This window comes from Phyllostomus discolor, chromosome 7, assembly GCF_004126475.2.
Source record: "Phyllostomus discolor isolate MPI-MPIP mPhyDis1 chromosome 7, mPhyDis1.pri.v3, whole genome shotgun sequence".
Taxonomy (NCBI): domain Eukaryota; kingdom Metazoa; phylum Chordata; class Mammalia; order Chiroptera; family Phyllostomidae; genus Phyllostomus; species Phyllostomus discolor.
The window spans coordinates 139,127,100-139,141,180 of NC_040909.2; the positions used below are offsets into that span (position 1 = coordinate 139,127,100).

General features: G+C 51.5%; 2 protein-coding genes across 7 annotated transcripts; one reads left to right on the forward strand and one right to left on the reverse strand.

The window, feature by feature from the left end:
- Positions 1–1,850: 1,850 nt before the first annotated feature.
- Positions 1,851–9,635, reverse strand: ZNF251 (zinc finger protein 251). 6 transcript variants are annotated; one of them, XM_036031609.1, is made up of 6 exons: positions 9,507–9,635; positions 8,695–8,743; positions 8,320–8,452; positions 7,778–7,891; positions 4,579–4,686; positions 1,851–3,496 (listed from the first exon to the last, which is right to left on the reverse strand). In XM_036031609.1, exons 2-6 carry the CDS (start codon positions 8,725–8,727, stop codon positions 2,040–2,042), a joined length of 1,845 nt encoding a protein of 614 aa, XP_035887502.1. In that variant the 5' UTR covers positions 8,728–8,743; positions 9,507–9,635; the 3' UTR covers positions 1,851–2,039. The 6 variants fall into 6 exon arrangements, with proteins under 6 accessions (XP_035887502.1, XP_035887500.1, XP_035887501.1 ...); XM_036031607.1 differs by having other exon boundaries at positions 8,320–8,491; XM_036031608.1 differs by having other exon boundaries at positions 9,447–9,583.
- Positions 9,636–9,777: 142 nt separating this feature from the next.
- COMMD5 (COMM domain containing 5) lies at positions 9,778–11,508 on the forward strand. The gene is made up of 2 exons (XM_028533784.2): positions 9,778–10,178; positions 10,636–11,508. Exon 2 carries the CDS (start codon positions 10,692–10,694, stop codon positions 11,364–11,366), a length of 675 nt encoding a protein of 224 aa, XP_028389585.1. The 5' UTR covers positions 9,778–10,178; positions 10,636–10,691; the 3' UTR covers positions 11,367–11,508.
- The last annotated feature ends 2,573 nt before the right edge of the window (positions 11,509–14,081 follow it).

Consider the following 14,081-nt stretch of genomic DNA (forward strand, 5'->3'; position numbering starts at 1 on the left):
TAAGGCAGTCCCTTAGGAATGGAACCCACTCCGTCTACTGCTGTCAAAGACTGTACTCAACCACCTCCTCTCCTGAATCATCTTTCCTGCCTGCACCACTGCTTACACCAGACACAAGCACAGGATGTGGGTCTTCCCAGGAGAACGCTCTGGGGACCTCCAGGAGCTTAGGAGTGAAAAGGGCTATTCACCCCCGTGCTTCACAAACAAAACAAGCAAAAACTTACTGCATCAGTGCTCCACATTCATGCACTGCTTTCAGCTGGCAAAGTGCTTTCATGAGTTCTTTCTTTGTCCTCCTTTTCCTCCCTCCCTTCTTCCTCTCTTTCTACCCAAACATGTCTGAAGCACCTATCTGTGTCACATGCTGGTGATAAAAGTGCCTAATAAAAGTCTCTGACAGCAGAGAGCTCCAGTTGTAATGTACAAGTACTCGGTAGAAAGGGAACTAAAGCATGAGCTGTGAGATAGTGTGGCTGTGAAGGTCGTGCTGTGAGACACGAGGGTAGGAGACTGACTTTTTCTGAAGGATGTACATTCTGTGGACAAGGATTTTCATCCCCATTCTAGAGATGAGGGGAAAAGCCACAGAGTAAGCCCCACACAGAAGACAAAAGGAGGCCTACAGACCCTTCCACACAGACCACTCTGGGGCTGGCTGAGCTCACATTTAAAGAATTCTGTGATTAAAAATCTTTTTTAGTTTTTATTTATTTGTTTTTAGAGAGGGAAGGGAGGGAGAGAGAGAGAAACATAGATGTGCGGTTGCTGGGGGCCGTGGCCTGCAACCCAGGCATGTGCCAACTGGGAATCGAACCTGTGATGCTTTGGCTCACAGCCCATGCTCAATCCACTGAGCTACACCAGCCAGGGCTTGGGATTCTGTGATTAAGAATCTTAACACTGATGGGAGAGGCAGAACATGAGCAGGGCCAAGTAAGTCAAGCAAATCCTGGGACAAATGTTAAACCAAATGCAGAAGTGATCCCAAATTCCTTAAGACACAGGAAGGGTGGGAGCAGAGACTGAAAAAGCAACTTGAAGGGGTCATATCTGAGTTGACCTGGAGGGAATGAAGAGTGGATTTGACAAAAGATTCCACACCCTGGATGGTGTGGCTTGGTTGATTGGAACATCATGCTATATGCCAGGAGGCTATGGGTTTAATCCTCAGTCAGGGCGAATATGGGAAGAAAGGGATCCATGTTTCTTCCTCACATTGATGTTTCTCTATCTCTCTCACTTCCTCTCTAAAATCAATAAACATTTAAAAAGTAAAAAGACTCCCCCAGGTAGAGTCTCATAACTAAGTCAGGACGGCAGGGTACTCGCACCATAGAGATGAAACTGGTCCAGTGTTTTGCAAACTTCCCAGTAAAACTCTTTAAATGTAAGCGCGTGGCTCAAATAACAATGAATAGGGGAATTAAGATTAGAGTATCGGATACTGTGACATCCCGATCAAGATGGTTAGAATAAAAAAACTGGTGAGGGTTTTTTTAAAGTATTTTATTTATTTTTAGGGAGAGGGGAAGGAGAAAGAGAGGGAGAGAAACATCAACATGTGGTTGCCTCTCGCATGCCCCCCCACCAGGGACCTGGCCCACAACCCAGGCACGTGCTTTGACTGGGAATCAAACTGGCGGCCCTTTGGTTCACAGCCCGTGCTCAATCCACTGAGCTACACCAGTCAGGGACTGGTGGGGATTTAAATTAACTAAAGGCATGTTGCCAGTGGAGATACAAAAAAGTCTTTCAGCTCCTGAAAGTTAAACATAGCTTACTATGTAGCCCAACATCACTCTCCTATCTGTGACCGAGGAGAATGGAGAAATTATGTCCACAAAACAGCCTGTCTTAAATGTAGCTTTATTCATACTTGCCCCTGATGGAGCAACCGAAATATCCTTCAGTGGGGAACAGATAAACAAACTGCCACATCCGTACAATGGATGCCACTGTGCAGTAAAAAAGGGGGAACCATTGGCACACGCAATATCATGATGAGTCTCCAGTACATTACATAAGAGATGCCAGCTTCAAAAGGCAACCGACTCTGAAAACATGAAACGTCTGTGAATTGTCCAATGAAGAACAAGGTTTGTGCCACGGCTGTAGGCTCGGCTATGTCCATCACACACGGGGTGTTTCTCTCCGGAGTGCATCTGTCTGTGTGACCTGAGGCCAGAGCCAGGAACAAAGGCTGGACCACACTTTCTGTATGCACGGGGGATCCCAGCGTGGACCCTCTGATGCTGAGTGAGGGTCGACCTCCGGCTGAAGGCTTTCCCACAATCACCACATTCGTAGGGTTTCTCTCCAGTGTGAACTCTTCGGTGTAGGGCAAGTTGTGAGCTCTGACTGAAGGCTTTCCCACATTCCATGCACTGATAGGGTTTTTCCCCAGTGTGAACTCTTCGATGCTGGACAAGAGTTGAACTCCGGCTAAAGGCTTTACCACACTCATTACACGTATAGGGCTTCTCTCCTGTGTGGATCCTCACGTGCTCAGTGAGGTGAGAGTTAAAACCGAAGGCTTTGCCGCACTCACTACAAACGTAGGGCTTCTCTCCAGTGTGTACCCTGTGATGGAGAAAAAGGCTTGAGCTCTGGCTGAAGGCCTTCCCGCACTGGTCACACACGTGGGGCTTCTCTCCAGTGTGGATCCTCTCATGCTGAATAAGGCTTGAACTTCGGCTGAAGGCCTTCCCACACTGGTCACATTCGTACGGTCTCTCGCCAGTGTGGATTCTCTGATGCTGTGTTAACTGTGGGCTCTGGCTGAAGCCTTTCCCACATTCATTACACTTGTATGGTTTCTCTCCTGTGTGAATGACGCGATGCTGAATAAGAGTTGAGCTTCGACTGAAGGCCTTCCCACATTCACCACATCTGAAAGGTTTTTCTCCAGTGTGAAGTCTCTGATGGAGAACCAGGTGGGAATTGAGACGAAAAGTCTTCCCACAGTCATTACATTTAAATGGTTTGCTTCCAGTATGAACTTGATGGTGCAGAATAAGGCCTGAGCTGAGAGCAAAGCCTCTCCCACACTGAATGCATTTATAAGGTTTCTCCCCACTGTGACTTCTCTGATGTCTCCGTAGGTCTGAATTGTATCTGAAGGCTTTGCTGCATGTATCGCAGGTAAAGGCCTTCTCTCCTGTTTTATTTCTTGGGAGTCTAACAGCACTTCGGTTCGTATTCAAGTTTCCATCAAATGCACCACAATCCTGGACTGTTTCTCCTGGGGACCTTTCCCTGAATGTGGCAGTTTCACTCCAAAAAACACTGTTGTGAAGATGGAGTTTCTTCAAACTCTGTTCAGAATCCCCCAGGTGTCCTTCTACTTTACCCTCATGGTCCCAAGCTTCCTGTAACTCAGGTGCCTGTGGATTACACCCTGAAAATCTTCTTGACATCAGTTCTGGGGTTTTCACTTCTTCAGAGCATTTCTGGTCTAGAATGGGTAGTTTCTTCTCGTTCCCAATCTCAAAATCTGTTACATAAAAACAAAAGGGCATTATTGGAGAAAACCATCCATTACAGATAATAGCCATAATGTCTCAAAAGCCCCCATAAAGCATTATGTAAAAAGTAAATATAGGTGACAGGCAGAATTCAGAAGTAAAGATAGCCAATCCATAGACTAAAAATATTTAAGTTCATTAGTAATCAAGGAAATGAAAATTAAAACAAATTATAACTTTTCACCCATCAAACTGGCACCCATCAAACTAAGTATTCAGTAAATACTCAGAAGGCCAGGTAAGTGCTAGGTAAAGAATGTAACAAGAAACCTGCAAAGCAAAGAGTCACAGGTTTGATTCCCAGTCAGGACACATGCCTGGGTTGCAGGCCAGGTCCCTAGTGGGGGCCAGATGATGTTTCCACACATTGATGTTTCTCTCCCTCTCTTTCTCCCTCCCTTCCCTTCTCTCCAAAAATAAATAAACAAAATATTTTAAAAATACATTATCTTAAAAAAAAAAGAATGTAACAAGAAGGTAAATATAGTCTCTGACCTCAGGAAGCTCACATTCTACTCAGGCACACAGATAATTACGCTAGTAAATTTTTAACAGGGGCGACAAACCACGTGCGGGGGAAACTGTAAGACATGTGGGAAATACATCACAGCCTCTGAGCTGGTCTACATGGTCAGAGAAGACCCCTGGGAAGAAGTGAGGTTCCACTGAAACTGGAAGATAAAAAAACTGCAATGGCAGATGAGGGCCTGGATGTGAGGTATGAGAGCTCCATCAAGTTCACGGTATTTGGAAAGTGAAGGGACTGAGCAAAAAAGGGGGGGGAAAAAGAGAAAATCCTCGTGGACACAGAACAGTATGGTAACTGCGGGGTGGAGGTGGAAGTTGAGTATAGGACAAATAAATGGTGATGGAAAAAATAAGTAAATAAAAATTATAATAAAAAAAGAATCTCACTGAGGCTACAGCAAGAAATATGAGGAGGAGAGAGTGGCAAGACAGGACAGGTGCCTTGGCCTGTGCGGCTCACAGGGCTGGGCATCACCTTGCAAACCAAGAGCTCTCGTGCTCTGTGCCTGGCCAGGGCACATGCCTGGACTGAGGGTCCGGTCCCCGTCCGGGGCGTCTGCAGGAGGCAGCCGATTGGTGTTTCTCACGTCGCTGTTTCTCCCCCTGTCTCTCCTCCTCCCTTCCCATCGCTCTGGAATCAGTAAGAGAAAAAAGAGAAAAGGTGGGACAGGGAACTGTCGTGGCAGCACCAGAAGCTCAAGACCCTTAGACTTTATTCTAAATACTTAAAAAATTATGTATCTAGTGTTGATAAGAACTGAAGAAACAATCTGTCTTTTACTATTGGTGGAACTGTAATTTAATGACTTTTTAAAAGGACAGTTGGAAATATATACCAAAGATTTGATATATTATATATATGTAAAACTGTCACTATTTGCAGATGACATGATTTTGTGTGTGGAAAACTGTAAAGACTACACCAAAAAAAACTATTAGAACTAATACACAAATACAATAAAGTTGCAGAGTACAAAATCTATATACACAGAAAGCTGCATTTCTATATAGTGACAATAAACTATTAGAAAAAGAAATAAAGGAAGCAATCCCATCTATAATCACAGCAAAAAGAATACAATACCCATGAATAAACTTAACAAAAAAGGTGAGAGACCTGTACACTAAAACTGTAAGACATTATTGAAAGAAACTGAAGACACAAACAAATGGAAAGATATTCTGTATTCACATATTAGAAGATTTCCATATTTAAAATGTTCACATTACCTAAAGCAATCTACAGATTCAATGCATTCCCTATCAAAATCCCAATGGCATTTTTCACAGAACTAGAAAAAATAACCCTAAAATTTATATGGAACCACAAAAGACCCCGAATAGCCAAAGCAATCTTGAGGGGAAAAAAACAAAGCCAGAGATATCACACTCTGTACAAAACTATAGTAATCAAAACAGCATGGTGTTGGGGAAAAACAGACACAACAACCAGTGGAACAGAATAGAGAGCCCCAAAATAAACTCAAACATATATGGGTAACTAATTTGCAACAAAAAAAGCCAAGAATGTACAATGGAGAAAGAAAGTGTCTTCAATGAATGGTGCTGGGGAGCTGGAAAGCCACATGCAAAAGAAAGAAACCACACCCTTACCTTACACCACACACAGAAAGTAACTTAAAATTGAAGAGCCTGAATGTAAGACCTAAAACGATGAAATACATAAAACATAGGCACTAAGCTTCTGAACCTTGGTCTCAGTGATGTTTTTGTGAACTTGACCTCAAAAACAAGGGAAAAGAGCAAAAAAAAAAAAATGCAGAACTACAAGAAATTAAAAAAGCTTCTACGCAGTAAAACAAAAACATTCCACTGTGACATGGTCTCAACTCCATGTGGACAGAACTGCTTGCCACCGTGTGGGTGATCACCGTCCTCGGCACTGATCTGACAAAATGTGCCAAAACAAACCCCACAAAACAAAGAGATAGACCTACAAGCAGAGCTTAGTGCACCTGGCTGCCAGACATCAGGACAATCACCTTGGCCACAAAGAGCAGCAGGGGTGACGCTCTGCTGCCTCCCAGGGGTCAGCCATGGCAGGACAGCACATGCAAAATGACAAATCACTAGAGTCTCACAGCCCACGGCCTCCCAAGGATACTGAGGCCATTCACTGCAACCACAGTGTCATGGCAACCACAGCATAATGGCAACCATGCATGACAAGAGAGGTAGGCTGCTGGAGCCCAAACAGCAAGATCAGAGAAATAGAGGCGCCTTAGGCCTCAAACCACGAGAAACATCCTCTCCCTCGTCCAGTGCTTGCCAGGTTCCACCTGGGCACCCTGTCCCTCTACATGGGAAAACCCCAGAGAAACAAAACCACCTCTTCCCATCCAACTGAAAGGCCTGGACACCCAGCCACTCTGTGAGGACTGCCCCTGTAAGAACTGCCATGGTCCCCACACTGTCTCCTGGGCAGCCCACTTTCCCACCACCCCCACCAGGGTTTCAGGTCCCTAAATAAGGACTGTTCTGGTGAGCACTGCAGGGAGCCCCTGGTATCAGAGCTCACCTGAAATAACCCATGTGACAACTGGACAGAGAGCTAGCCCCACACTGGGCATCTGTACAAAATGTGGCACTAACTATACAGAACAGCATAATTACAAGTTTAGAATAGCACAATCAACACATTAGTCAAAATAACCACAAAACAGTGGCTATTAGACCGTGGTTTTTAAAAGTATCCAGCTCTTTAATTTATCTCTAGCCAAAAAAGGCATGTATGTCCTCAATAACATGTACCACACACCCCGGAAATCTTCTGGGTTATGGTGATGTTCTGTATCTTGACAGAGATTTAGCTGACAGAGTTCTGCCTCTTTATTAAAACTCAGCAACTTGCCCTAGCCAGGTGGCTCCGTTGGTTGGAGCACCATCCTGTACACCAAAGGGTTGTGAGTTTCATTCCCTAGTCGGGATGTGTGTGCGGGAAGCAACCAATCAGTGTTTCTCTCTTTCTCTTTCTCTTTCTCCCTTTCTCTCTCTAAAATCAATAAGCACATCCTTGGAAAAGAACTAAAAAAAAAAAAAACCCTCAGCAACTTTATGCTACTAGAGGTTTAACTCCATCCAACCAAGAGATGAAAGAGAAAACTTTGGAGAAAGGATGGGAGTGAACACTTAACACAGTTCATTACAGATCTGGGGCACACTAACAAAGGTGGGGACACGAGTGATGACGTGCTGTGTGCTTCATCATTTGACCAAAAATGGGAGGATAACGGGGAAAGGTGGGAACCGGAACACGTCACTGGTTGTCTCAGTAGCTGGGAGTCAGAGATAATGCTTAGAGTTGACAAGTCAACTAATAAAAGTATGTTCGACAGAACCAGGTAAACACTTAGAAATACTACTAAGACTAGGACATGCAGCAGAAAAAGGATAGAAGTTTGTGTAATAGGTGAACCTGGTAGATAACCAATAGTTACTGTGTGAAAGAGGGTACCAAGGGTATGATATAAAGGAGGAACAGGGCTGTTGTACACCTTTCCATAGAGATAATTACTAAATGCAAACTCCCCTGATTACCAGAAGAACCGTGCATTTTTGAAAGGAGTACAAATGAATCAGTAAAATCAGAGCCGTTGAAGCATGCGCAGAAGTCTGCAGGAGTATCTGCTGCTGTCCGAGCCCGCCCCCAGGAGCCCATGGAAGTGAGCCCCATCACCGAACCCGCCCCAACCCACTCTCACCTGTGCTGCAGCTGCTCAAGGGCTCCAGGTCCTCAGGTCCCATAAGATCCAGGACCCACAGCTCTTCACCTTGCTCCAGCTGGGAGATCAGCTCTGGCTTAGGGACAGGGAGTCCTGTTGAGGTGAGGGCCCTGGGTGAGCTAGCGAGGGGAGAGCTGGAGCAGAGCACCGCCCACTGGGCGCTCCAGGCCAGGCACGAAGTACAGTTTCCCAGGAGACACCCCCCACCACACCCCTTCTCCGGGAGGTACGGGTGGAATGGGGGTCACAGAGTGTCTGTATTTTGGGGAGTGGAAGGGGTTGGTCAGGGGGAGCAGGGGCAGAGAGTGAGCGCTGAAGGAGAATAACTCATCAGTTCTCCTGCCCCAGGGGAAACACAGGTGGGTGCGGGCATTCGAAGTGCATTCCGAAGTGGGAGCCAGGCACAGACCAGATTGGTACCTGGGGACAAGTGGTAGGACCCTCCTCTCTAGGCTCCAAAGTTTGGAGGCAGCCCCTGAGCTCCCTAAACGCCCCCACCGAGAGTCCAGGGAGAGCCGCACCCAGCGAGGCCACGTGCCCGTAGTTCTCCAGCATCACATCCCTGTACAGCGCCCGCTGGTCTGGGCCCAGCTGCTGACCCTCCTCCTGAGAGAAGTACACCGCCACATCCTGGAAAGTCAGTGGCACTGCCTCCTGAAACGACAGGTGGCCGCTGCCCCGAGGCTGCGCCCACTGGGCAGACGTGCTTCGCTCAGCCCGTGGACGAGCCTCTCTCTTGGGCCAGTGGGCCCAGACTGAGACCCCAGAGTCCGTCTCCCTGGGGAGAGCCCGAGTCCAATCCCAGAGCCCTGTCCTTGGGTGCAGGACACCTCACTTCTGCAGAAACTGGGCTCACCACCTCGGAGGATGGAAGGCAGGGAGGAAGGTAAACTCACCTGGGGCACTGGAAGCCCAAGTGCAGCTGCCATCCTGGGGGAGCAGGATCTGAAGAAAGACTCAGGACCTGAGCGGGGCTGACCTGGCCTGGACCTCCCCCAGCTCACCCTTGGAAGGAGGGGACCCACACTCAGACCCACTCAGTGTCATTAACATCCAGGACCCAAGGGGTGTGAGGGGTAGGCAGGTGGCATTCATTGGTTCCTGCAGCGGCCCCTGGGGCAACGAGCACAACCCCTTGTGGTGGTCAAAGGCAGGTCACTGGACAGCAGGACTCAGCGTGTGCCGGACTGCCCAGTGACACGGAAAGTCCCCAGAACTGGCAGAGCCAGAGCCAGGTGGGGCGGGAGCTGCGGGGTGAAAGCTGGCAGCCCCAGGGCCCAGCTGCTGGAGAGCCGCACCTCGCACAGGCTGAGCAGCAGCCCCCAACCGCAGGGCAGGCGAGCAGACTGCGCAGAGGCAGGTGGGGCTGAGCTAACCTGGGCGAAGCCCGGGGCCTGCCGCCCTTCCCACCCCTTCGCCCCCAGACCCCTGGGTCGCCTCCAGTATCCTCACCGGCCCTCAGGCCTAACTGCAGTCCTCATTTTCCCAACAGCCCCCCCCCCCCCTCCCCGCGGCCTCCTCGCGGCCCGCGAGCTGTGGCCACCCGAGGTTGCAGACAACGCCTGTTACGTCTCCCTCGCGCCCAAACCGCTCGGGGCCGACCCTCCTCCCAGCAGTCTCCCCTTTCACCTCCGCGCGGACCCCCTACCCCGTCGCGACCTCGGCCGAAACCTCCCGACGCTCCGCCGGGCCCGCCCACGCCTCCTACCGAAACCACCCCCTCGGCCGGACCTTCCACGGTTGGCAACCTGCCCCCGTGGCTCCCGCCTGCCGCAGGCCGACTGTCCCGGACCCGGAGCCAGCGCGGAGGGGGCGCTGCACACCTGGGAGTAGCGGGCCGCCGGGCGGGGGCGGGGCCACACGGAAGAGGCGGGACTGCGCTGCGCGGAGCAGGGCCTCCCGGCGGCGTCTCGCCCTCTAAAGACCGAGGGGGCCGGAAACGGCTGCGCCGCTCCGCCAGGCACTTCCGGGGCCGCTCTAGGACCACAGAGGACTCCTGCGGCCGCGGTCGCCCGGAGAGAGGCGCGGCGCGGGAGGGCACTGGTGGTCGGCCGCCGGCGGCAGCTGGAGCTCGGCCTCCCGCCGACGCTCCGTTCCAGGCCCCGCGTTGCCGTTCGAGCGTAGCTGGGCCCACCTCACGCGCCTCTCTCTTCCCGGGCCAAGGCTGCACAACCCTGTCTTTATTTCCTTTTCTCTCCGTGACAAAGAAAATACCCTGTGGGGGAATGCGTGGGGGCCCGCGGATCACCGACGGCCGTCTACTCCCGGTGTCCTAGAGCTTCCCGGAAATCTTTGTAGTCGCCTCCCGGCCGGGCCCCGCTTCCGGCCGGCCCATTACTCTCCGCGGTCCGGCCGCTCTGCTCCAGAGCGCGCGTTGCAGGTGGGGGGCGCCTCGGGCCTGGGGACGCAGTGGGTGAGGTTGGGAGTGGGGGTAGCTGACCTGGACGCGGACCCTTGGTCACCGCGCCCGGGGGCTCTGGAGGCAGGAAACCTGTCCGCGACAGTAACGCGCGGGCCCGCGCAGCCTGGGCTGGGGCCGCAGGGCGCTGTCCGCGACTTGCGCGCACTTCGGGTGTCCAGGGCGCCGCAGCGAGGCCGTGGCAGGACTCGGAGCGGGTCCGCCTCTGTCAGCTCCTTTCTCCGGACCCGGTGGCCACTCTTCTCCCTGGCTCTGCGCTCCCTTCCCTGTCTCCCCTGCCAACTCCTGCCTCCCCTCTTCCCGGGACCCCCTGCTCCCAAGGTGCCTCCCATCACATGGGCTGTCATCAGTGGTTCACACTGTCAGTGTCTTCAAGGTGAAAACTACTCAGTCACTGGGCTTCTCTCCACCCCTCCAGGCATTTGCATCTGGGACCTGCCTCTGGGCTAGCTGATCAAAAAGGAGGCAGTAGCAATGTCTGCTGTGGGGGCTGCAGCTCCATACCTGCATCACCCTGGTGACAGTCACAGTGGCCAGGTGAGTTTTCTGGGGGCCCAGCCCCCCCCAGAGGTGGCAGCAATGCCCCGGCTCTTGGGAGACCTGGACAGGGGCACATTCAGGAAGTTGCTGAAGCTGGTGGTCAGCAGCCTGCAGGGAGAAGACTGCCGTGAGGCTGTGCAGCGCCTCGGAACTGGTGCACACCTGTCAGAGGAACGGCTGGGGGCCCTGCTTGCTGGCACCCACACGCTGCTCCAACAGGCCCTCCGGCTGCCCCCGGCCAGCCTGAAGCCCGACACCTTCAAGGGCCAGCTCCAGGAGCTCTCCATCCCCCAAGACCTGGTAACGGACTTGGCCAGTGTGGTATTTGGGAGCCAGCGGCCTCTCCTTGACTCTGTTGCCAGGCAGCAGGGGGCCTGGCTGCCCCATGTTGCCTACTTCCGTTGGAGGGTGGATGTGGCAATCTCCACCAGTGCCCTGGCCCGCTCCTTGCAGCCAAGCGTCCTCATGCAGCTGATGCTTTCAGATGGGTCAACATACCGCTTTGAGGTCCCCACAGCCAAGTTCCAGGAGCTTCGGTATAGCGTGGCCCTGATGCTGAAGGAGATGGCCGACCTGGAAAAGAAGTGCGAGCACAAACTACAGGACTGACCCGCGTGCCCGGTTGTTTTGGTCACCTGGGGACAGCTGCTCAGATATCTCCAAGGTGAAGCTCACCCTGCCCAGGAGGCACTCTTCAGTGAGAGCGTGGGACTGCAACATGTCATTCTCAGTTTGATGGAAAAAAACAGCAGTTTCTCTCCCCAACTTGGAAGTAGAGCAACTATAAAGTCGTATCTTCCCAACTGCTGTCACCTGCACACCTGCCCCCTGGCCACTGGCATTGTTGCTAGGTGAGGGTACCCACTGCTCCAGGCCAATGCCTCGGCGCAGATGCCGAGCTCCTTTTGCAGGTCTCCATGTGGAACCTGATCACTCTGCTCATTTGCTTCTGTGAACGCTGTGTTTCAGTGTGGACATTTCTTTCTCCTGTCTTAAATCCTTGACCTCATGGAGCCAACACTGTAATGGGGAGGGGAAGACATTGTAAAGCACATAACAAATAAATGGTATAGCTCGTTAGTGGATTGTAAAAGAAGCAGAAAATAGAAGCCAAGGGATGGGGGCTGGGCCAGGGGAGAACTGCACTGTCATTTCACAGTGGGTCATAGGGTGGGCCTCCTGGAAGATGCGGTGTGTGGGCAAGGACTTGAAAGGGGCAAGGGAGGCCCACCTCTGGCAGAGGGCAACTGAGGTGGAGGGGAGTGAGGGGCACTGAGGGCAGGCCGCACCCTGACAGCTGTTTTAGAACGATCCCACTGCGTGCTGTGTTGAGAGCAGGAGGGGAGCAGGGGCCTTTCCTGGCACCTCGAGGGCAGGTGTTTTAGGCAGCTTGGGCTGCTCGTTCCAGAGGGAGGACACACATTTAGTGTTGAAAGCTACTGCAACTCGGGGGCTCCTGGTGTGCAACATTACTAGCCACATTCATTCGGTGCAACCAGAAATGGAGACCTGGGGTTGGAACCTGGCCTGTGTACCCCAGAATGGTGCTCCAAGCTTCACTGCCACCGAGGGGCCTTGTGGCTGGGGCTTTGTAGTTCTAAATCATGCACCTGGTGACTGAGGAGAGGTGCCTTCTAGGCCACCCAGGTGTGAGGGACCTGATGGAGGAGGACGACCTGTCTTTCAGAACCCACTGTGAGCCTCTCAGCAGTACCTGCAGCAGAAGGTGGGCAGGCAGGCAGGCAGGCTGAGACCCCTTGTGTGCCCAGCCAGGGTTGCCGGCCTGTTTGCATGGCTGTGTTGATGTGTCCACTCTGGTAATCCACTCTGAGGGCCCCTGGAGAGTCAGCACACTCTTCTGGGTTGGGTCTGGGCCCTTCAGAGACACATCCGGTCACATGCTATCTGTTCCCATCTCCACCCCCACCAGGTTCCAGGTAAGTGGGGGGATAGTGCTCTGCTAACCCACTAGCCGCCGGCCCACCAGAGGGCGTTGTTCCCTCTGTCATGTGTTCAGGAGCAACAGCTCAGGACGTGTGGCCCTGATTGCTACCCACAGCAGCTCTGGGGCAGCCCTTCCCTCCAAAGCTGACACGCAGCCTGGAGCTGCACAGACCTGTACCTAGTCTTGGGATGAGCTCTTCCCTTTCTGATGCGGAAATTCCAGGTTTGTGGAAGCAGCTGCAACCCGACTTGAGAAGGGCCCTTTCAGCTGTAGGCCACAGATTTGCAGGCCAGCAGGGTGGGCCTTCTCACCCATGTGCTCTAGCTCAGGGCTTGGAGGGCATTTTTATGCAGGGCCAGACAGTGAGTACTTGAGTGTTCCAGGTCATGACGATTCTGTAAGCTCTGACACCATAGGTTGTGAGCAGAGACAGTAGGCTAATAAATGGGCATGATCATGTTCCAATAAATTTTTCACAGGCATTGAAATTTTCATTTCAGGTGTCACAAAACACTTGTTTGCAACCACGTAAAAACCGTTCTTACTCTGGCTGGCGTGGCTGTGGTTGAGCACTGGCCTTCAAATCAAAGTGTCGCTAGTTTGATTCCTGGTCTAGGGCACATGCCGGGGTTATAGGCCAGGTCCCCAGTTGGGGGTGCACAAGAAGCAACCACATGTTTCCCTCTCTTCCTCCCTCCCTCTCTCTAAAAAGTACGGTAAAAATAATAAAAACCATTCTTGGCCTTGGCCAGCTAGTTCAGTTGTTTAGAACATCCCAATAAACCACGGATGTGGGTGCAATCCTGTAAGGGCACCTACAAGAATCAACCAATGAATACCTAAGTGAAAACAAATCTGTTTCCTCCTTAAAATTATTGGCATTGTTTTTTTTAATTCCTCACCCACTATGTGTGTGTGTGTTTTTTTAAGATCTTTATTTATTGGCCTTGGCTGGTGTAGCTCAGTGGATTGAGCACAGGTTATGAACCAAAGGGTCACCGGTTCGATTCCCAGTCAGGGCACATGCCTTGGTTGCAGGCCAGGTCCCCAGTAGGGATCATGTGAGAGTCAACCACACATTGATGTTTCTCTCCCTCTCTTTCTCCCTTCCCCTCTAAAAAATAAATAAATAAATAATTTTATTTACTTAAAGAAATAGGAAGAGAGGAAAAGAAACATTGACATGAAAGAGATACATCAATTGGCTGCCTCTCACACCCCCACTGGGGACCTGGCCTGCAACCCAGGCATGTACCCTGCCTGGGAATTGAACTGGCAACCCTTTTGGTTTGCAGGACGGCACTCAATCCACTAAGCCACACCAGCCAGGGTCCAAAGACATGTTTATTGCTTTTAGAGGAAGGGAGAGAGAAACATCT

What these genes read in the sequence shown, in the direction of transcription:
- ZNF251 (XM_036031607.1), bottom strand. Translation starts at nt 8,727, where the DNA reads ATGGCAGCTGCACTTGGGCTTCCAGTGCCCCAG. An exon ending in TTGGGCTTCCAGTGCCCCAG is followed by an intron (nt 8,492 to 8,694) that starts GTGAGTTTACCT and finishes ACGTCTGCCCAG; the next exon opens with TGGGCGCAGCCTCGGGGCAG. An exon ending in CTTGAGCAGCTGCAGCACAG is followed by an intron (nt 4,687 to 7,777) that starts GTGAGAGTGGGT and finishes TACTGATTCCAG; the next exon opens with AGCGATGGGAAGGGAGGAGG.
- COMMD5 (XM_028533784.2), top strand. Translation starts at nt 10,692, where the DNA reads ATGTCTGCTGTGGGGGCTGCAGCTCCATACCTGCATCACCCTGGTGAC.